Source organism: Megalobrama amblycephala, linkage group LG14 (assembly GCF_018812025.1).
Source record: "Megalobrama amblycephala isolate DHTTF-2021 linkage group LG14, ASM1881202v1, whole genome shotgun sequence".
NCBI classification, from domain to species: Eukaryota; Metazoa; Chordata; class Actinopteri; order Cypriniformes; family Xenocyprididae; genus Megalobrama; species Megalobrama amblycephala.
In genome coordinates, this window is record NC_063057.1 from 35635711 (window position 1) to 35659619 (window position 23909).

The 23909-nt window shown below is 36.5% G+C and overlaps 1 protein-coding gene across 2 annotated transcripts; it reads right to left on the reverse strand.

Annotated features, from left to right (window-relative positions):
* Positions 1–671: 671 nt before the first annotated feature.
* On the reverse strand, positions 672–22558 carry LOC125244983 (NACHT, LRR and PYD domains-containing protein 3-like). 2 transcript variants are annotated; one of them, XM_048155384.1, is made up of 10 exons: positions 22478–22558; positions 15252–15419; positions 14349–14516; positions 12190–14046; positions 11917–12090; positions 9074–9247; positions 4481–4654; positions 2286–2453; positions 2153–2199; positions 672–1777 (listed from the first exon to the last, which is right to left on the reverse strand). In XM_048155384.1, exons 2-10 carry the CDS (start codon positions 15398–15400, stop codon positions 1254–1256), a joined length of 3435 nt encoding a protein of 1144 aa, XP_048011341.1. In that variant the 5' UTR covers positions 15401–15419; positions 22478–22558; the 3' UTR covers positions 672–1253. The 2 variants fall into 2 exon arrangements, with proteins under 2 accessions (XP_048011341.1, XP_048011342.1); XM_048155385.1 differs by lacking the exon at positions 9074–9247.
* Positions 22559–23909: the final 1351 nt, after the last annotated feature.

Below are 23909 nucleotides of genomic sequence, written 5' to 3' on the forward strand. Positions count from 1 at the left end.
ACATCAATTTCACCATGGAACACTTTCAGATGCCTCTTGAGGTTTGTGGTGTTCTTTCCAGCTATTTTGTGGCCGCATTTCTCCCCATCGTTTGGCACCACACATACCGTTTTCTTCTCTACTTCTAAGTAATTAAAGTATTTCCAAATATCCTTCCTTATTTTTCTCCCAAACACGAACCCCGCGTGGCCGGCCATCGGTTCCTTTCTCTGTCAGACTTAACTTTGTTGTTACGCTAACTCACACTGCAAGCAGCTGCATCTTCAAAATTATGCCGCGAGTGGGGCTTAAGGAAGTGACGTCGCCTGCTTCTTCGCAGAGCGACCTAATGCAGACCCTGATGTGAGCGACTAAACGAGACGAAATAACGTTATAACATTTCGTCTCGTCTTCTTTTAGTCAACGTAAATGAAGAGACATTTTAGCATAGTTTTTATTTTGTAAACTACATTTTGTCTCGTTTTTATTCGTCAACAATATTGCATTATACATTTAATTTTAGTCATCATCACATGACCAGCATTTACATTGCGTCTCGTCTCATTTTCGTCACATGATAAAGGTTCGTTGACGACGATATTTAGTCATAATTTTCGTTGACGAAAGCAACACTAATTCACACTTGAAGAATGAAAAATACAACAACAAAACAGTACAATGACAAAACTCGCTTATATTAAACAGATAACTTTTATTAACAAAAGGAATAAGACAGCTTAATTAAAGCGAATAAGCATGGCATATATCATGCTATAGGCCTAATATAAAATAACAAATAACTTGCACAAAATTTAAATAAAAAACTGAAAAACAGCAAACACTGTGGAACCAAATAAATAAGAAACAAATATAAACTCGCTTGTGTTAAACAGAACATTTGAAGAGTTAATTTGCAAAAACATAACTCCATTTTTTATTGTGCATTCAAAGTAATATCAATCAAACTGCAGTTGGGTTGTTTTGATTAAGTAATAATAACTCCAAAAAATACAAGTAACTTAAAAGATTAAGGTTCATTGAAAATGTTTTTTTTTTTTTTTTCCATATTAAAAGTTTGTTTTTTGGCAAAAGCAGATAACTCCACATTTCATGTTTCAGAGTTTGACCAAACCAAGTAATTGCTTTGTAATTGCACTTAAAATACACTCAAACACACAAACACACACACACACACATATACTCACACAAACGCAAATGACATACACCATGCTGATCTGTGCTGTGACTCTTACACTGTGCTGTTCTCTTTTTACTTACTGACACAGAGACACAGAATCAAAAACTGTAAATCCAGCATAGAGAGACTCAGTGAATGTGTTGTTGAATGTGTGCAAATGAGTGAGTGTGTTTGTGTCAGCGACACTGTAGAAGGACAGAATGCCAGCTGACAAATCCACATACACTCCAACTCTTCTACAGGAGTGTGAAGGAACACATATGTCAATGGAAATAAGATTGTGCCAAACAGTAAATCTGTTATTAAAGCATATTAGACTCCAGGAGTTTTTATTGTATCCAAATTCACAGGAACAACTTCCTCCTTTTCTTCTGATTCCTTTATATGTCACTGATATAATAGCATTTCCACTCCATTCAGCCTCCCAGTAACAGCGTTCAGACAGACTTTCTCTAGAAAGAACCTGAGGACACCCATCAAATCTCTCTGGATGATCAGGATACGATTGATACTCTTCCACATTTGTCACCTTTCTGTTCTTCTCAGATAAAATGAGGCAAGTGTGTGCTGTGTTTGGATCCAGTGTGAGATCACAGGCATCTGAACACAAAAAGAGAGACATTTAACAATCACAAAGCAAGTGTGTGTGTGTTCTTGTATATATGGATTATGAGAACACAGACATGGGTATTATATAATATAATCATGGTCTATGATAACACTGTGTCCTTCCTGTAAACCAAATGGCTTAAACATACTAAACAGTGTTTTTTTTTTTTTTTTTTTTTTTTTTTTGAAATTCAAAAAATGCAGAAAGTTTTCTGTGATGGGTAGGCTTAGGGGTATGGTAAGTGTAGTGGGATAGAATATACAGTTTGTACAGTACAAAAATCATTATGTCTATGGAGAGTCCCTGTAAACCATGCAACAAGTGTGTGTGTGTGTGTGTGTGTGTGTGTGTGTGTGTAGACATACATTTGTGTAGTCCTGCTGTAATCCTCAACTCTCCTCCATGATCCACACTGTAAAACACAAAGCATAAAACACACAGTCTACAGACCTGATAGAATCAGTAAACACACAAGCATACACAGTAGTGTCAACATACTTAAGTTTGTCCAATGTGCAGCTTGAATGGTTCAGTCTATCAGACAGCAGCTTGACTCCTGAATGTCCTAGGTGATTGTAGCTCAGATCCAGTTCTGTCAAGTGTGAGGATTTTAGAGCTGAAGACAGATAACAACAGCCCTCCTCTGTCACCATGCAGCCAGACAATCTACAGACAAGACACAACAAGAGTCCAATTTGACAAAGAAAGATCTCTATTTATCACCCCATGACCTGGGGTGCATTTCCCAAAGTGTCGTCAGCCAACTATGGTTGAAAGTTTTATTTAACTCTATTGCTAACAACAGAACTTGCTACCACTCGGCATAGGATGCAACGATGTGAAAGTAGGCGTTGTTGTCTGGCTCCAGAGGCAATTGTATGCAAATTATTGTGCCCCTGTGATGCCACATGCCACCTTGGATTCAAATGAATTATTTTTACAGCTTGATTATATAAATGCTTTTTTATTGATATCAAGAACGATTTAAATTATGGAACTTGCAGGATGTATTAAAGGTGCTCTAAGCGAAGTCACGCGTTTTTAGGCCAAAACATTTTTTGTCACATACAGCAAACATCTCCTCACTATCCGCTAGCTGCCTGTCCCCTGAACACACTGTAAAAAATGCGGTCTCTGTAGTCACCACAAGCTCCAAAAACGGACACAAAAACAAACTGGTGCAGCCTGGACCACGAAACAATAAACAGTGCCTCAGCCAATAACCGACAAGCAGCGTCAATACGCAAGCTACTTACATTTTAAATGCGCGTTCATGACTGTTTCAGGAAGCATGGAGGGGAGGGGCAGGAGGAGAAGGAGGAGGGACGGTCTAGCTAGCCTCTGTTTTGTTTGACAACACTTTGAACGTCAACAGAAAGTTACTCCACCCAGGATCGCTTGAGAACCTTTAATGATACAAAGACCTCTTATATCCCAAAAGATCAAGGAAAATCAGATTTCTCTTGTCATGACCCCTTTAATGTCGAGCCTGATCTCCATTTGCAACTTTCTTTTATTCAGCCTGACTTAATGCTGCACTTAATAAATGCTAACTACTGAACTACTGATCTAGATAGATTTGAAAATGCATATTTTTCTCTATATTTTGGCCCCCTTTCTACAATAGAATGAAACTGTGAAAATACTGGTAACACTTTATTTTAGGGTCTATTAACTAGTTGCTTATTAGCATGCATATTGCTAGAATATTATTTATTATTACTTATTAAGCACATATTAATGCCTTATTCTACATGACCTTATTCTACATTCTTAATCCTACCCAATTCCTAAACTTAACAACTACCTTACTAACTATTAATAAGCAGTAAATTAGAAGTTTATTGAGGGAAAAGTCATAGTTAATAGTTTATATGTGTTCCCTATTCTAAAGTGTTACCAAAATACTCTCCAAGGGCGATAAATTTGAAAATGCTGTTGTTTTCTTAATGTAGTGTGGTCTGAAAAACTGGAGGTATTCAATAACAATGGCACATAGTAATTTGATGTATATTGTTCATATATAGGTCAGTGCTTCTCAAACCCTTAGGTGAGATTCTAATCTGAATGGATTGTGTTAATGTTCAGTTAAAAGGGCACCGTTAACAGCATCACTCCAGCACTTGAAGTTATTAGAAATTATTTAACCCTCATTGCAAATCAGGTTTATTGGCTATAGACTTTAAGCTGTTTGTAATGAACAAATCAAACAAAAGTAATAGCTCAACAAATGTTTCAAGTGGTTTCCCCCAAATTCAACAGAAAATGCAGCTTTTAATGACTTCTGCAGTCTTTTTCAAAAAAATATTCAACCCCTTCATGGTAAGCATCTTTGGAACTTAGTAGAACACCCTTTGCTATGTGTAAATAGCCTATCTTGTTGGCAAAGGCTATTTACCCTAACTCCACCCACATCTGGTTGGGCCACACAAGATTAAAAAAGACACGCGGCACTTAACGTCTGCAGTGGCGAAGGCCATAGGGAGTGTGGTGCCTGAAAGTAACTTTTTATGCATTCAACTCAAGTTCGAATACGCCTTTTGCTGAACTTGCTCTTCAAATAGCCACTGCCTTCATTAAAAGACTGGAGCAAATGCAGCAACTAGGTTCTGCTAAGACATTACAAGCACCCAAGAAGTAAAAAAAACTGACATGTTTACTTTGATGAGAGTAATTCTTAATCTATTAAATACCTCAGTATGTTCAGTTGACAGTGTGAACTCTCCAGTCCAGCAGACAGCCGCTTCACTCCTAAATCCTGCAGGTCATTGTTACTCAGGTCCAGCTCTCTCAGATGCGAGTTTGATGATTGTAGAGCAGAAGACAAACTGTCACAGCACTGACCAGTGATATTACAGGTGACCAATCTAAGCAGAACAATAAAGAAGTAAAAAACTCCTGTCACAACAATCATTAAATGACATTCTGGCTGACATTTTCAGTGATCACTTGTGATCACAAACTTACTTTTAACATTGTGTTTGAACATAAATGTGTAATATACAGTATCTCACAGAAGTGAGTACACCCCTCACATTTTTGTAAATATTTTATTATATCTTTTCATGTGACAACTCTGAAGAAACGACACTTTACTACAATGTATAGTAGTGAGTGTACAGCTTGTATAACAGTGTAAATTTGCTGTCCCCTCAAAATAACTCCACACATAGCCGTTAATGTCTAAACTGCTGGCCACAAAAAGTGAGTACACCCCTAAGTGAAAATGTCCAAATTGGGCCCAATTAGCCATTTTCTCTCCCTGGTGTCATGAGACTCGTTAGAGTTACAAGGTCTCAGGTGTGAATGGGGAGCAAGTGTGTTAAATTTGGTGTTATCACTCTCACTCTCTCATATTGGTCACTGGAAGTTCAACTTGGCACCTCATGGCAAAGAACTCTCTGAGGATCTGAAAAAAAGAATTGTTGCTCTACATAAAGATGTAGTGCTCAGACCATACGCCGCAAACTGCATCAAATTGGTCTGCATGGCTGTCATCCCAGAAGGAAGCCTCTTCTTAAGATGATGAACAAGAAAGTCTACAAACAGTTTGCTGAAAACAAGCAGACTAAGGACATGGATTACTGGAACCATATCCTGTGTTCTGATGAGACCAAGATAAACTTATTTGGTTTAGATGGTGTCAAGCGTGTGTGGCGGCAACCAGGTGAGGAGTACAAAGACAAGTGTGTCTTGCCTACAGTCAAGCATGGTGGTGGGAGTGTCATGGTCTGGGGCTGCATGAGTGCTGCCGGCACTGGGGAGCTACAGTTCATTTAGGGAACCATGAATGAGCAGAGCATGATCCCCTCCCTTCAGAGACTGGGCCACAGGGCAGTATTCCAACATGATAATGACCCCAAACACACCTCCAAGACGAAGGTGATGAACTGGCCAAGCATGTCTCCAGACCTAAACCCTATTGGAGAGCGCAAGGTCTCTAACATCCATCAGCTCTGTGATGTCGTCATGGAGGAGTGGAAGAGGACTCCAGAGGCAACCTGTGATGCTCTGGTGAACTCCATGCCCAAGAGGGTTAAGGCAGCGCTGGAAAATAATGATGGCCACACAAAATATTGACACTTTGGGCCCAATTTGGACATTTTCACTTAGGGGTGTACTCACTTTTGTGGCCAGCAGTTTAGACATTAACCCTCTGGGGTCTGAGGATTTTTGGGGCTCTGGAGAAGTTTTGACATGGCCTGACATTTGTGTTTTTTTTCAGTTGTTCGTAAACATATTAATGGAAAAAGTGTCATTACACTGTATTCAGCACAAACTTTGCTACTATAATATGTGAGCAACATCTATGTACATGTTTGTATTTTTGAAGGAATAACGTTTATGTGTTTTTATTGAAAAAACAAAAAAACTTAAGTCACTGAAATAATGCCACAAAACTAATATTATATATGTGTTCACAAGACTTCTGGGTATTGGAGGTTGTAGACTAGAGTTTTTATTCAAAATTATGTTACAATTATCCTGCTTACTCGTTCATATAAAACAATATTTTGATTTATATTTTGTAAGACACTTTTTGTCAAGAGAAACAGTATGTGTGGAGGCGTGAATCTTCATGAATAATGCTGTGATTCACACCTGAGAAGACAAAGACCCACATAATGACATGCATAATGACCCGCATAATGAGCCCTTTTCAGTCAGGTAGGCTATGTGAAAAAAACCCTCTGATAACAGGATCACATCAGCTATTGTATTAAAGTTAATATAATGTCCACTCTTGACAAAAAAAACATGATTTTTGCGGTCTCATGCATGCACATACAGTATTATTGCACATCATGTGAGGAAAATTTTGTATAGGCCTATTATAGTTTAAATTACTGTACCAGTCAAAAGATTGGACGCATTACTATTATGTTTTTAAAAGAAGTCTGAAGTCTCTATACAAATAATGGTTTTCTGTTTTAATATACTTTAAAATATAATGTATTTCTGTGATGCAAAGTGTCTGAACATTTATGTTACCTCTATAGCATTTCATATAGGTTATTTGTTATATTACATAGCCTAAATGTTAATGTGTTGACAAAGTTGACAAGTTATACATCATTAAAAAGATCTAAGACTCAAGCTTCACATTTTGACCTCTGTTTTAATTGTATAGTGACCGTAATTTGTTAATAGCCTATGTGTCAGGAGTTATGAATATGAAAAAGAGAGTCGTTACCTTTGACAAAACAACATTAATCAGGGCTTTTAGCTTAAAAGCATGCACATTTAGAGAAATTTTGATGGATTCTCATATGTTTATGTCAATTTTCTATACAGAGGAGTAATATTTATTCAATATTTATTGTCATCACTATGAGCGCTGGATACTGTGTTTTCAATTCATACTTGCAGCCGGAGGGCGCTCTGTGCACATTTAGTTCACAAATGACTCAGTGAAGAACAGGCATACCATGTGACATTCCAGGAACTAACAGAGGCTTCCAGAGATCGCTAACTATGGCTATAACATGCAGATAAACACTTTTGAAGACAATAAATACACGATTGTGAAGATGTATACATGTATTGCCTTAGAATTTGCATCTGAATAGCGCTCGCTCCGTGGGCATGGCCGAATAAGTGGATAATGAGCTGACTCACGGATATCTGATGTTTCTCTTTTCATTCAGATTACATAAACAGAAAATTTCACAATTTAAAACCTGACATTTCAACGTTTCTTTAGTCATAAGTCTCATTTTTTTTGTGATTAGTATTCACTAAGTTACAGTTAATTTTCTGAGAACTATCAGATTGGACTTTGTTCAGATGGAGACGAAAGATCACGCATCATGTTAGTTTTCTTTATTTTGCAAAAAGCACAACATTTTGTTTTTACTCTGAGTGTACACAAATAAAAGAAGATATTTCACAGATTAAAATGGTGTATAACTATTAATTGTATGTGCAAAATTGATGGAGTATTTTGAGTCTCTTTAATACTGATAAGAAAAAAGTAAGGTGGTATTGCCGGCGAGTTGTGTTGAGTTATTTTGAGGGGACAGCAAATTTACACTGTTATACAAGCTGTACACTCACTACTTTACATTGTAGCAAAGTGTCATTTCATCAGTGTTGTCACATGAAAAGATAAAATAAAATATTTACAAAAATGTGAGGGGTGTACTCACTTCTGTGAGATACTGTATATAATAATGGTAAAAATCCACACGCTCCTTTTTTCAGTGTCTCCAAACAAGCTGTCCCAGTTTTCTGCTTACTGTGGTGTAGAGCAAGCCCTGCCCATACAGTTCACTGCTGATTGTATTGTAATTAACTTTCACAATGCAAAGCAGCTTTGCAACTTTTTTTGAAGAATGAACTTTTGAAAACTATTTGTCTCAACCATAACACATTTCATTTTATTTAAAAACTGAATGTATGTAATGAATGTTTAAATTATGAACAACAGCACTACAGTGAACTACAGTTTCCAGATGAGGGGACGAGATGGAACATCTCCCCGAAGTGACCATCTCTGAAACCTGTGTAACATCATGTCAGATCATAATGGGTTAAGACTTTTTTTTGCATGTTAAATAATGTCGCAAATGCCAGTAAACTTACTACCGCAAACCGCATAAATTTTGTGTCTGAGACACCTACAAATGCATTTGTAATAAGGCAAGCTATAAAAATGACTGTGTCCATGCCTTTTAAATGTTAATTTTTCACTGATTGTCTAAAGTAAATCCTGACTTATTTTTTAAGGCCAAAAGAGTGTCTGCTCTGGTGCAAACTGTTAGTAAATCTGACCCATGACCTTTTAAGAGTATTTTCCCTTCCAACTGCCTTACATAGGAATCATTTATTTAGTTTGGAATGCAGTGTATGTTAAATATGCAAAAATCACTGAAGAATATGTGGCCACACATGTACATGGCATATGTAAACAAGCACAGAAGATGTGGGGGAAACAGGAAGTGCAGAAAAGAGTGAACTCACTTGACTTACCTCAACTGTTCAGCAAAAATGTCTAACATTTTGTTTATTGCTTGTAGTGCGTTTATTTATTACTATGCATTTGTATGTTGAAAATTACTTGACTACATTCAACTGATTTATTTTACTTTTTATTTTAAATAGTACTTTTATAATTAAAATTACATAAGTAATTTTTATTTGATATTTAAATTATATAAACTGCTTAAAACCATGCTACAACCAAGGGTGTCACAAATATTATTTTTAAACCGCACTTGGAGTCTTTACTCACAAGTTATTTTTTGTTAAAATGTTTTATTTAGAGCTAAATGTGATAGGCAAACCTCAGTATGTTCAGTTGACAATGTGAACTCTTCAGTCCAACAGACAGCTGCTTTACTCCTGAATCCTGCAGGCTATTGTTACTGAGGTCCAGCTCTCTCAGATGGGAGTTCGATGACTGTAAAGCTGAAGACAGACTTTCACAGCACTCACCAGTCAATCTACAACCTGTCAATCTGAAGAAAAAAAAAACACGTGAGTATACCCAATATTTGCCATTACAAAATCTGATACTAATTCTGTATTTACAAATATCACATTTGGATTAGATATTATAATATACTTTATTATATAAATGTTTTGTTAAGAAAAAAGTTACAGATGGAAGCCTGGAAGTTTCTAGAAGACCTTGGTTAGCTGGATCAGGTGTGTTTAATTATGGGTGGAGCTAAGCTCTGCAGGACAGTGGCTCTCCAGGAATTAGTGATGGGAAGTATAAGAGTCATAGATGTATTCCCAACGTCTGCCCGGAAATATAGCGGCATTGAGTTCCTCGCGCCCTTCCAAAGAGGGCTCTAGAGCAGTCGAGTCAGTTGTTCCCTGCCGGTTCGTTGCTTCAGGCGCTGCATTAACTGCTCAAGTTACACCAGAGGCCAGTCTCGAGAGACTCGTTCCCTTAGTACATTTTTTGACAGAGTGGACACTACTGCCACATATATCTTGTTGGGTCCTGCAGACAGTCGAAAAAAAGGCTTTACCATTCAATTCAGGTCTCGCCCACCCCAATCCCCAAGCAGGCTCTGGAGCAGGAAGTAAAGGCCCTAAAGGGAATCCAGGTTCTACAGCCAGTACTTTATTGTTCCAAAAAACAATGGGGAATTGAGTCCAATTCTAGATCTGCGGCAACTGAATTGCTCTGTGGTAAAGCTCAAATTCAAAATGCTTACTCTAAAGCAAATCGTGTCACAAATCTGGTCCGAGGACTGGTTTGTCACGATAGATCTCAAGGATGCATACTTCCATGTATCCATCTTTCCTCAACACAGGAAGTTCCTGAGGTTCACTTTCGCCCTAACTTTATCACCTTGCACTTTCACAAAGTGTGTGGATGCAGCTCTGGCTCCTCTGCAACTCCAGGGCATCCGGATACTAAATTGTATCAACAATTGGTTGATTCTAGCTCAATCAATTGATCTAGCGCAGTGGTTCTCAAACCTGTCCTAGGGACCCCTTAGCACTTCACATTTTTAATGTCTCCCTCATCAGACACCCAATTCAAGTCTTGCAGTCTCTACTAATAAGCTGATGAGTTGAATCAGGTGTGCTAGATAAGGGAGACATGCAAAACATGCAGTGGTGGGGGGTCCCCAGGACAGGTTTGAGAACCACTGATCTAGCGGTTCAACATCGAGATGTCATTTTCGCACACATGAGAAAGGTGGGGTTGAGAAGAACGTCAAGAAGAGTGTGCTTTCTCCTTCTGAGAGGACCACTTTTCTAGGCATGGTATTGGATTTGACGACAATCCTAAAGCTAGGCCAATCACTCACTGTCAAACAGTTTCAGAAACTGTTAGGTCTGATGGCAGCTGTGTCTAATGTGATAGCTTTTGGCCTGCTGTACATGAGACCTTTGCAGTGGTGGCTCAAAACCAAGGGGCTTTCCCAAGAGGAAACCCACTCCGCGTGATCAAGGTCATGGGGCGATGCCTTTGTTCCTTACCCAAAGACCTGTGCTTGGGGCTCCTGGTCGTCATGTCGTGCTAACCATGGATGCATCCCTGACAAGCAGGGGGCGATAATAAGTGGTTGCTCGGCTCAAGTTTTGTGGCGGGACCATCCTCTTTCATGGCACATAAATTGCCTGGAAATGCTGTCCTCTTATACAACCTGGCTCACCAGATCCTCATGTGGGCCCAAGGGAAGCTGCTCTCTCTGTGTGTGGTGTACATCTCTGGGTACCTGAATCAGAGAGCAGACATCCTGTCAAGGCAGGGGACGAGGCCCGGGTATTGGAGACTTTACCCTGATGTGGTGGAGGAGTAGATCTTTTTGCATTTCTAGAGACAACTTATTGTCCACTGTGGTTCTCCCTCACCTCCTCTTGGGCTGGACACCATGGTACACAAGTGGCCAAGCTTACATCTGTATGCTTTTCCCCCGATTGTTCTGCTCCCAGGAGTTCTGGAAAGAGTTCACCTGGACGGGGTCTGTCTTCTGCTAATAGCCCTGTTCTGGTCGGCCCAAGTTTGGTTTTCAGACCTCGTTTCTCTCCTTGATGGCTCTCCAATGTAGATTTCATCCAGGAGGGAACTTCTCTCTCAGGCAAAGAGGTCAATGCTTAATTATATTTAATCTATATTTAATTTATAATTTATGCAGTGAAAACTGTGAAGTGTTTGATAACTTATTCAATTTCTGTATATATCCTACCTGTTAAACCTACCTAAAAATCTTAAAGCACTATTTACAAGGTTACATGGGTCAAAAATAACAAAAACAATAACTTTGCATTTTGACAGGACAAGTGAAAATCTGAACTGGTCTGACTGGGCCAATAAAAAAAATTGAAGGTAACAGGTGATTGTGGCATTTATTATAATGGTTTTATGTGAAGATTGTTTTAAAGTTGATATATCATTTAATATAATGTTTAGTCTAATAAATGTTTAAAAAATGATAGCTTTTAATTATACTGTAAAGCTAAATGCCTTTAAGTAATAAAAATTGGTTTCATAGAGACATCAGTAGCGATATTGGAATTAGTGATACTGGCCTTCTTTCATAAAAAAGATGCCATTAAACAAATATTTAAAATACAATACAATGACATTAACTGGTTTATTTAAACAAACTATTCATTAACATATTTCAACATACTGATTGAATATGTGTAAAACTCAAACCTCAGTATGTTCAGTTGACAGTCTGAACTCTTCAGTCCAACAGAGAGTAGCTTCACTCCTGAATCCTGCAGGTTATTGTTATTCAGGTTCAGCTCTGTCAGACGGGAGTTTGATGATCGCAGAGCTGAAGACAAACTTTCACAGTGCTGATCAGAAAGATTACACCCAACAAGTCTGTAGGTAAGAATAACAATGGAGTGAGGAGGAGATGGGTGGATAATGCTATCTGTATTCTGTGATTGACAAAAAAAAAAATGTAAATAAAATACTCACAGAGCTTTTCTGCAGTTAACCACAGCTGGTATTAGTCTCCTTCTACCCACATTTGATGTGTTGTATTTCATGAGATCAAATTCATCCAGTACTTCCTCTGACATCTGAAGAATGTAGGTTATTGCTGAGCAGTGACCAGGGGAGAGTTTATTCTCTGAATGTTCACCCGATTTCACAAACTCCTGAATCTCTCTGTACAGAGTCTGATCATTTACTTCAAGAAGACAGAAGAACAGACTGATGGATCTGTCAGCTAATAGACCATAACTTTCCTTAATTTTGTCTTTAATGTACTGTGTGGTTTCTCTGATGGTCTCTGAGCTTTTTTCTGTATGTGTCAGTAGATCCTCTAAGAGTCTCTGATTAGACTCCAGTGAGATGCCCAACAGGAACCGCAGAAAAAGATCCAGGTAACCATTATTACTCTGAAGAGTTTTAGTAACTGCAGATTTTAGAAGCTCACACAAAGACTTTGGCTTAGATGTGTAGCTCTCAGTTTTGTTATCCAGAAAAAACTGCAATGATTCCATTTTCTTCATTAGATGGGAGTAAAATACACATAAAGCTGCTAGAAACTCTTGAAAGCTCCGATGTATGAAGCAGTAGACTTTCCTGTGATGAATCACAGATTCCTCCCTAAAGATCTCAGTGAAAATCCCAGAATACACTGAGGCATCAGTGATGTCTATGCCACACTCACTTAGATCCTCCTCATAAAACATAACATTGCCCTTCATCAACTGTTTGAAAGCCAGTTCAGCAAGTTTCAAAATCACTTCTCTGTTGGACTGCAAGAGTTTCTTTGGATCTCTCTCTTCATACTTCTGATTCCTTGTGTTTATCTGAATGAGTAGGAAGTGGATGTACATTTCAGTCAGAGTTTGAGGGATTTCTACACTGTCATCTTGTTTCAGGAGGTTTTGAAGCACATTGGCTGAGATCCAGCAGAAGACGGGTATGTGGCACATGATGTGGAGGCTTCTTGATCTTCGAATGTGTGAGATGATTCTGCTGGCTTGATGCTCCTCATTAATTTTTTTCCTGAAATATTCTTCCTTCTGAGGGTCACTGAATCCTTGAATTTCTGTCACACGGTTGATGTATTTGGAGGGGATCTGATTGGCTGCTGCTGGTCTGGAGGTGATCCAGATGTGAGCAGAGGGAAGCAGCTCTCCTCTTATGAGGTTTGACATCAACACACCCACTGATGAAGACTCATTTACATCAGAAACTTTCTCACTGTCTGAAAACATCAGTGTAATTCTGCTTTCATCCAGACCATCAAAGATGAACACAACTTTGCACTCCTCATAAATCTTTGAGTCCAGATTTTGAAGTTCAGGATTGAAGTCAACCAGAAGTCTGTGAAGACTGTACTGATCTTCTTTAATCAAGTTTATCTCCCGAAATGCAAGCACAAACATGAAATCTACATCCTGATTGGCTTTTCCCTCAGCCCAGTCCAGAATGAACTTCTGCACAGAGACGGTTTTTCCAATTCCAGCAATGCCTTTAGTAAGAACAACTTTTATTTTGTCTTTCTGCTCACATCCTGGTTCAGCCAAAGGTTTAAAGATGTCATTGCAGCTGATTGGAATGTCTTGTGAGGGTTGTGTTCTGGGAGTTTTCTCCATATGCAAAACCTCATGTTCTTCATTCACCTTTTCACTTTCTCCCTCTATGATGTACAGCTGTGTGTAGATCCTGTTCAGAAGAGTTTGATTCTCTTGTAGTTTGATTCCCTCAAATAAGCTCTCATTCTTGTTCTTCATGCTGGTTTTGTGTTGGTCTTTGGCTTTCTGTAGTTCATCATCTTTTGGTAGGTGAGAATCCTGCAGTTCTCCAGTCTGATCATCTCTATCCACACAGCAGGGGAAAAAACACATAGAATGAATGAGGGCACTAGCTGCAAGATCTTCTAGTAAAGCCATATGTGTCATTCTCAAAACCAACTGAGACACAACCCTGCTGAAAAATCAAGCATGAATTCCACGTTGGTCCAGAGACCATTTGTGTGTGAATTAATTCTACCTGGCAGTGTCTCTCTGCTAATTGTAAAGCTGTGGGTTTTAGTTACTAAGTAATATATGCTAGAACTTTTCAGATATATATACATACAGATAATTCTCTCTTGTCCCCAGTACTGGATATTGTCTCACCTGGGGTTGAAGATCACTTCTCCATCACTGAAGGTGACAGGGATTCTCATGGATTCATCACTCTTCATAGACACACAGCTGGGCTCTGGAGATGTTGCTCTCTGGTTCTGAACAGGATCTCCCTCCTCTCTCTCCTCAGAGAGACTCATTTTGACAAGTTTTGCTCTCCTATAATTTAATCATGATTTTCAGCCCATTAGAAACACTGAGAACATAAATGATATATAAAAGAAAAAAATAAACAATTCTAATAAACAATATTCTATAATGCAGGTTTGCCAAATCTCAAACAGTCAACAAGAAAATATTTTTGTTTTATTCTGTTTTTCTGGAAAGGGGGTGGGAAGCAGCAGGTTATTTTACATTTAAAGAGACACATGCCAAAAAATGAGCATTTAGGGCATGGTATAATAAATGATCTGTGGTGTATTTTGAGCTGGGGATACCTGTGACTTATTTTACATCTTGTAAAAAGGGGCATAGTAGTTCTTCTTTAAAGGGTTAGTTCACCCAGAAATGAAAATTATTCCATACTTTACTCACTCTCAAGCCCTCCTAGGTGTATATGACTTCCTTCTTTCAGCCAAACACAATCTAAAAAATATCCATCAATCCATACGGCTCCAGAGGGGTTAATAAAGGCCTTCTGAGTAGGGGTGTCGAAATTGATAATTTCTACGATGCATCGCGATGCAGACATACTGTAATGTTTTTCTGACGTCATTTGTTGCGTACAAAAAAAAATAAAAAATCGATAAAAGGATTCAAATCACTGTCACTCTTCATAGACACAGCTGGATACTGGACATGATGGATTCTGATACTAATAAAACAATAATTCTGATGATCTTTCTGTTGTTTAATGAATAGTTCTGTCTCTTGTCTCCAATACTATTGTCTTACCTCGGGTTGAAGATCACTTTTCCATCACTGAAGGTGACAGGGATTCTCATGGATTCATCACTTTTCATAGACACACAGCTGGGCTCTGGAGATGTTGCTCTCTGGTTCTGAACAGGATCTCCCTCCTCTCTCTCCTCAGAGAGACTCATTTTGACAAGCGGTGCTCTCCTATAATTTAATCATGATTTTCAGCCCGTTAGAAACACTGGGAACATAAATTATATATAAGAGGAAAAAATAAACAATTATAATAAACAATATCATTCTATAACACAATCAACAAGAAAACAAAACAAACAAAAAATCATGAAATCTGTTCATAGGATTTTCATATTTCTTTGCACTTTGTCATTTTGTTGACAGCTAACAATGTAGTAGTCATTTTGCAGAGAAAAGGAAAAAATGAAGTGTGTTTGTGCCAGGGAAGTAAAATTGTGAATGTGAATTTTCACAGTGTCATATGCCACTATGGCTGTTACCAGTAAAATAAAATCAACAAAAGCCATCTTTGCACTGCAGAGGTGGGACAGAATCTGTCTCTTCAAGTGGCATTAAGTATATGTACACAGACTGCTTAATGCAGATGAGAATTCTTTTACACTGCCATTACAACTGCATAAAAAATCATTAAGAGATTGTTTTAAATATACAATTTTGAATATAGAAATATGAATAATTAGCGTCGCACACCTGTAGGTGATAGATAGGTGCGTAGGAAAAAAGACTGGTAAAGTCTAAATATGAAAAAACAAGAAAATCCCGCACACTATCAACTTGCAAAGCAATAAAAAAGGTACTTTATTAGCAACGTTTCGATCGTAAGATCTTCATCAGGCATAAACATTGTATTAAAACTTAATACAATGTTTATGCCTGATGAAGATCTTACGATTGAAACGTTGCTAATAAAGTACCTTTTTTATTGAATATAGAAATATGAAATGATGGAATCAATGAAATAATATGTTTAAATATGAAACTAAAACAGCCAGTACGTGGCAGCAAGTCACTGTCTTAACGAGTGAGTTCAATCATTAATTCAGCTGATTCATTCAATAAGAAAACACCACGTGTTCTTTAGAGGTGCAGCAGTTCTGTGTTAAAATTCCTATAACATATGTTACTTAAAAAAGGGTAAAACTCAAGGATCCAAGTCATGGCAGGGCGACTATATTCAAAATTATATTTTGCTGATAACAGCCATAGTGCCTTATTATTATAATAACTGAATTTTTCAACTAAAATTAAGAACTTGATCATACGATGATGCATATTTAATAAGGTTTGAATAAAATGGCCCTGGAAATCAATTTATATGCAGAAATATGACCTCTTAATAGAAAAAAAGTTTGTTTTTGGAAGTTGAATGCAGTTGGCTCAGAAATCTGAGGGGGCACGACAGGTGCTGTTTGAATGGACATGATTCTTCTGTGTACTAAACTACAATGCATTGCGAGATGCATGTCTCACTGTCTGCGTTTACATGAGCATCTTTTGTTTGATTTAATCCCGAATAATTCCAATTGATGACTTATAATCAGTAGGTTATCGAAGAGCAGCATCTATGAATATGCATTATATTTTAAGCATTTGAATTGTCACGTTATGCATGCAAAATTAGGAAACGCGAATGCAAGCGCATTTACATTAAATGTGATTAATAGTGGATCATTTCACGTGCTTCTGTGTCAAAGTATCAAATTTGTTGAAGGCAGTTGCTTCTGTTTATGTGTGCCAAGACAATTAAGAAATCCCAAACGGCGATGTTTTTCGGAATAAAGATGGTATATACATACAGTTTGGGTGATTTTAAATGACTTAAACAGTGATATAAGATTTTGGATAAATTGCCCATCTCTAAGTCATTCATTCCCTGTGTGACTTCTTGCAAATGCACGTCCAAACCTCTTGCTTTTTGTTTAGTCACACCATGAGAGGTGTCACTGTGGTCTTAAAGCTTTAGCACTGCCACTCTGAGCTCGAACATTTTTCGAATGTTTTTCTTGCCTCCCCTGAGCCCATTGAGTTTGAACAGACCCCCCAAAGCATGCGGTGGGTTTAGCAGGGGAGATTTAGTGAGAATGAACGTGGGAAAGTCATAGATATGATTGGTTATGATAGGATATGATTGGTTTGTGCATGTGCTTGATAACTGCTGAAAATAAGTTGACTATTAAGGCCCCGATATACTTCAAACAAAATTAAAGAACGAACTGATGTGACTTCATTTCGAACAAAATCAGGCCAAAATGAAGTTCATTCCAGCTGCAAAACACCTTTGTACTACCATTGGTCCGTGACGATAATGTAATAGGAGGTGTGCGCAGAGGCTCCGCCTTCATTCGTGTGGAAGTCTTTTCTGACTCATTTTGTCTGTAGAGTTTGTTGAGGTAAGAGCTCCGTGGGTGAAAACATGAATACACTGGATGACCGCTTTATAGTACAAAATGAAGTTGTGCTTCTGATAAAATGAGGCACTGACACTGTTTTTCATGTTTGATACTGTAAAGCTGCTATTGAATAAAGTGCTATATAAATAAATGTGATGTGACTGGAGTGCTAATTTGCAGAGCTCGTGCTACCATACCAATGTTGTTATGATCAGATGCTTTTCTTATGCTTTCTATAAAAATGCTTGCAGTTTTCTCATTTTTGTTGTGTTTATTTTATTACTGAGAACAAAGTGTACAGCACGCATTTCATCTAACCGTTGCTCTCAGCAGTGTGGGCGGCATCAGATGTTCGATGACAGTATATCGCTGGTCACGCATTTCGAACTTCATTTTACTTCTAAACGAAGAATGAAAAAGAACTTTTGAGTTGTCGGACACGTCAATTACCCATGTTTTTTTTTTCTTGAAATTGAGACTTTTTCTCATTTAGGGTCATGAAGTTGCATGTAAAGTTTCAACACGCTGATGTGTTTTGACCTATACACACTAAATTTTGGTTACATTGGGGATGTTCGTGGGTCAATTTGACTCACATATTTTAATGTTCTAAGGCAACTGTACAGACCCCAAATAATAACATTTCTTGGTTATATTTTGTTATTTTAGTTTTTTTACTACCCTATGAAGCTAAAAAAAAAAGGAGCTTTTCCTTACTTATTTCAATACAAAAAAATATTTTGTCAGCCACATATGGTAAAAATTAGCTATCATTTCTTTTTTCAATCTGTCTGAAATACTATCTAACCTACATTGTTTTTCTTGAAATTTTGTGACTTTTTCTCACTTAGGGTCATGAACATGCTTGCAAAGTTTCAACACGTTGATGTGTTGTGAAATGTGCATACAGAAATGTATACGTTCTTACTGTTTGTGGGTCAATTTGACCCATATAGACAGCCAATCAAAAGCAACTGTAAAGACCTAAAATACAAAACATTTCTGTGTTGTATGTCAGAACTCCTCAACTCTAGTACTGAAGTGCCAGTGTCTTACTGAGTTTAACAACTTTTTATTTTCAGAGTTTGTGAAAATATAAAGTTCTTTTACCTGTTAATTGTCTGTATCACTTTTTGAGCATAGATATGAAAATGTGACCCGATCTGGCGAAATGAGTCGGAAGTCGCAACGTTCTATTTTAAGATATGGGCCGATAATGTGGAAAAACAATGAAAAAATCGATTTTTTTTTTTTAAGCTAATTTCAAAGAACAGACTTTCAAAAATAATCTCCCAAAGTTTCGTAGTCCAGATAATCGAGTAAAGGTATTTAAATGGCTATTAAATTTGACATGGTTTCACTAAATTAGCTGGAAATGAACTTCTCAACTCCTCTCGTCACTTATGAGCATTTCCCGGTATCCCCTGAAACGTCATTATCTCTGCTCTACAAATATGGTGTTACACGTTGTATAGAACAAATCAAAAAGCTTAGAAATGTAAACACACTGACCTAAACGCTGATTTTTAACAATGGGAAGCCCCGTTTCGACTGACAGGCACGCGATCGGTCCAGCCATCCTCCTGTCAGACTAGCGCGCCTTATAAAATAAAACTCCCATTTGCGTGTCTCTCTTTAAAAGCCAATAAAAATTGAATCCATATAGGTAGCACAAAAATTCTTTTTGCATACAAAACCAAAGACTTTAAACTTTAATATCAAGCCTCCAACATGCTTCTGTTGCGTTGTTTTCACCCTCTAATGAGTCTGAGTAATATGCGTTTACAACAAAAATAGCACAGCAGCTAACTGAATACAAGTATGTATTTCACGTGCTCATAACTTCATGAAAAATGCACAGATCATAAAAATGGCACATCAATATTTAAAGCAGATTCTCAAGATTAAAATGAATCCAAAATCAATATAATATATTGCGTTGATCACAAGATATTACTCACGAAATGATTTAACATACTTGGCTAAAAACATGTCTCTCATCTCTCCGGGATGCAGTGTGTATCCAATGTTCGTTTTCCAACGTGGAATAACAAAATAGATATTGTTTTAAAGCTTAGAATCTCATCTTTTTAATGCATCTAACCATTTTGAAAAACTCCTAACGAGTGCTGAGAAGCACCTCTAAACCGGAGTTTACCGCCCGTTGGCGCCACCTGGCTGCGGAAAAAATGAACAACAATTTTTCAAACTATTCTTTATAATATCACCACGAAATTTGAACCAGATGCAGCTCACATATAGGAGAGCATCACCAAAAAATATTTTTTTAGCGATCTTATTGTGTTCCATGTCAAATAAAAAAAGAAAAATTATTTTAAAAAATTATATATATTTTTTGTGTTTATCAGCTGTTTCTCGGCAAGAAAATGTCCAAATGTAATGTAATTTATATTTTCTTAAAATTTAAAATGTTTTCTATCAAATGATACCTACCTTTTGACTCTCCTTGCTACAGTTTTGGAGTTATGAGTCTTTACTTTTGTGTGTGTCGCTCAGAAAAAAAAAGAAAAAAAAAAGAACTCTAAAAAAGCCTTCAGGTCTTAAAGGGTTAATTCAAATAAATACTTTAAAATAATTTGAGCTTCATCCTGGTTTAATAGCATTTATGTATATATAAAAATGTATTTGGTCAAATTAAGCTGTAAAATAAATAGTTTATCCCTTTAAATGCAATGGATTTTGAAAGATATCAACAAAAAAACGGGCAAAAAACTTTAAAAGCGATTTTCTCAGGTTTTCAATTTGAAAAAGAGGGCAGACAACCATAATTAAAATGGGTATATCTTTAAAACCATTCAAGGTATGACTTTGACTAGGATATCATTTTAAAGCTTATTGTCTCATCTTTCCATTGATACCAAAATCTCAATTTTGAAATTTGGGTCACTGTGACTCATTTTGCTGGATCAGGTCACAAATGACTTTTCACTCTAAAATTGTTAAAAATCTTAAGTTTTAAGACTTAAGTTTGGTATCTTTATTGTAGAAGTAAAAAAGGTTGTTTATTTGTTTATTTGTAAAAATGTAAAAAAAAAAAAAAAAAAAAAAAAAAATATATATATATATATATATATATTATATTTTATATAAAATATATATTTTTCAAAAGATACTCAACACTAAAACTTCAAGAAAATCAAAGCTAAGTATCTGAATAAGTTCTGTGCCAAATTTTAGGTTGGTATCTCAAAAAAAAGAACCTTCAGTGAGATATTTTGGTGCGCAGTACCAAACTTTTCACTAGATGATGTTCAGGTTTCACCGGTGACCATATAAGGATTCTTCGATTTCCATAAATGGTTTGAGTGATCTGAACCATATTTTTCCATACTTTTCAAAATATTTATGAAGTAGACATCCTATTATGAAAAAGTTTGTGCAGTAATGTTAATATTTGATTTGAATTCAATCCCAAAAACACTAAAAACATATGGAAAGAATCAGAGCGTGTGTTATAGTTTACCACCAACAAATCACTATTTCTCTATTGCTGTCATTTCTTTTGAAAATCAGTCACCAAATATGAAAACTAGAGTATGAAAGCTTTCAAATGTTAGTTTGTCAAGATTACTTTAGGTTTAGACTAAGATATTATTGTTATAAATGTAATGGCAAATGTCCCATTGGTGGGGGGAGGGGCAGTCTTAGAAATAGTGGTTAAAAACTGATAAATTCAGATATTTATTCTTTGTAATGTGTGAAAAGTATTGATATTAAAAGTTAATTATTTGTACATGATTGTATGTTTTTATCACAGCATGATTTTTGGGGAATTGTATTGAATCCAACTAGGGTCAATTTGATCCGGACCATACAGGCAGTCACCAGAAATCGAACAGTGCATGAGGGTTAAAGAGAAAATCTGAACATTAGTTCACAAATAATATATATTGTTTAAATTGTTACTGCCTTTACATACTATTTTCGAATAAATGTAAAAATGTGCAAAAACACCTTACTTGCAATTTATACTGGGTTTTAATAAATAGAACATTACGTAGTACAAAAATAGTCATTTGGCTTCTTTTTTTTATGTAATATTTAACCAGGAAAATTAAGTGTAAAAATGACATAAATGTACTATATACATAAGATAAAAGATGTTGTACACACCTGCACACATAGGCCAATAACAACACTTCAAAAAAAACTTTAGTACACACTAATTCAGATGAACAAATTCTGAGTTTCAGAATTGGTTTAGATCATGTTCAGTGGGTCAACTGTCAACTCAGGGTTAGATCCAAAGTTTATGACCTGAAAGTGTGACAACATAGCTGGCTAGCCACTGAAACGTTTTTTTTTTTTTTAATATTGTGCAATTCATTTCTGGTGTGCCAAAAAGAACCTAGAAGTGCCATCGTAGAGCAGTTGTTTGTTAACAATAACCGTATCTATTGTACTATGCATTACTAAGCAGGGCAGATGATGCTGTATTAATAACACAAAAAAACAATTAGAGATTCGGATTTGAAGCTAGAGAAAACAGTATCTATGTACGTTTCCTTGGAAGGCCCAGCCCAACCCGTGGCTATGACAATGGCGTAAATAAAAATATAACAAATGTTGACCTCGATGTGAATGTTGATAAAACCTCATTAAAACCTGGATTTATTCATATTTTGCAGAAATGTATATAATACATTATATGATAAACATTATTTGTTACTTTTGGCTCGCGCCTCGAGTATACCCTGTAGTAATCTCTCAATTGAGTTTGATCATAAATATAAATACCACACACACACACACACACGTCAAGATATTTATATGAAAACTTCATGGAAGTTATGAGAAGGACATTACTGCACTTACCAATAAATATGATAGAACTTGTAGTCTTTGGTTCAGCAATCTGAAATGGCGTCTCACCAAATGCAAACTTTTGGTTTCGTTTTCTATTACTGTGACTGAAGGATCAAATAACAGCTATTATAGCGAGTGTGATTGGTCTATCCTGACAGCAGGCTGTGATTGGCCAATAGCAGGTACATGAGTGTGCCACTCATCCTTCTCATGTCACCTTCTTGTTTTGGAGTTAAACATATGAACTATCCAAGCGTACTTACACAGGTTTACATAAACGCCAGTCAGACACTGGGCTCAAATTTTATTGTGTGTAGAGTTATAAAAACGTCATGAAAAGTTATATTTGGCTGGATTAGAATCTGGAAGCCCTTAAAAGAAAACATTAGCACTGAGTAATAAATATGGTTCTTACTTGCCTATCTACAAATGTGCTTGAGTCTGTCAAAAATGTTTACTGAGATAAAGTTCCCTTGACATTTGTCAGACATTAGCTTCGAAAAACTTTAAGAAATCATAAATGATTTAGCATAACGGCATAAAACAGGTTTTGTCTAAATTGTTTTAAAATGTATAAGAGAACATAATGCATAGTGTAGGCCTAAATGTTTTAATCTACCTATGTGTATCGCAACCCATATATTTTATAATGCAAGGATGCAGGATAGGGGTCATCTACAAAGTACTTTTTACACATCCAAATAATACACAACTATCTGCTAAAAATGTTAGATTTTTTTTTTTTTTTTTTTTTTTTATTCGAGCAATAGTGACATATAACAAAGCAATAGCAGCATTTCATTATACAAGGTTAGTTCACCTTACATAAACAACATAATTAGTCAATTGCTCGAAACGGAGTGGGAGGAAGTAAAACTTACTTACTGTTTCAATTAACAAAAAAAAAACAAAAACAAAAGTAGCTACTTCCTTAAATATTAATGTTATCATATCTCTCAATTTCATATCTATTATACACATATGAAAAGAAAAGAAAAACAAAACAAACATATCTCAATACACTCATATATTACCACAAGTAACAACTATAGTAATACCAACAATGGTAACCACAATACCAACAAGGTAAGACACACAGCCAATAAATACATCAACAAACAATTAAGGCCCGCCGTCCTTGTACTGTGAAAAAACCTTCTGATTATATAGAGCTTTAAACTGGCGAATGCTTTGACATTGTTTGTATTCGAGCCCCAGACCGTTCCATATTTTAACCCCACATACAGACACACAGAAACTCCTCCTAGTAGTTCTAACCATTGGTATTAAAAAGTTCCCATAGCCCCTCGTACTATATGGCCGATCTCTATGCGTAAATAACTTTTGTATGTTAGCAGGTAATAAATTATGAAATGCTTTAAATAAAAATTGTGCTGTGTTGATTTTAACAAGATCCTGTATTTTTAATAACTTAGATTTG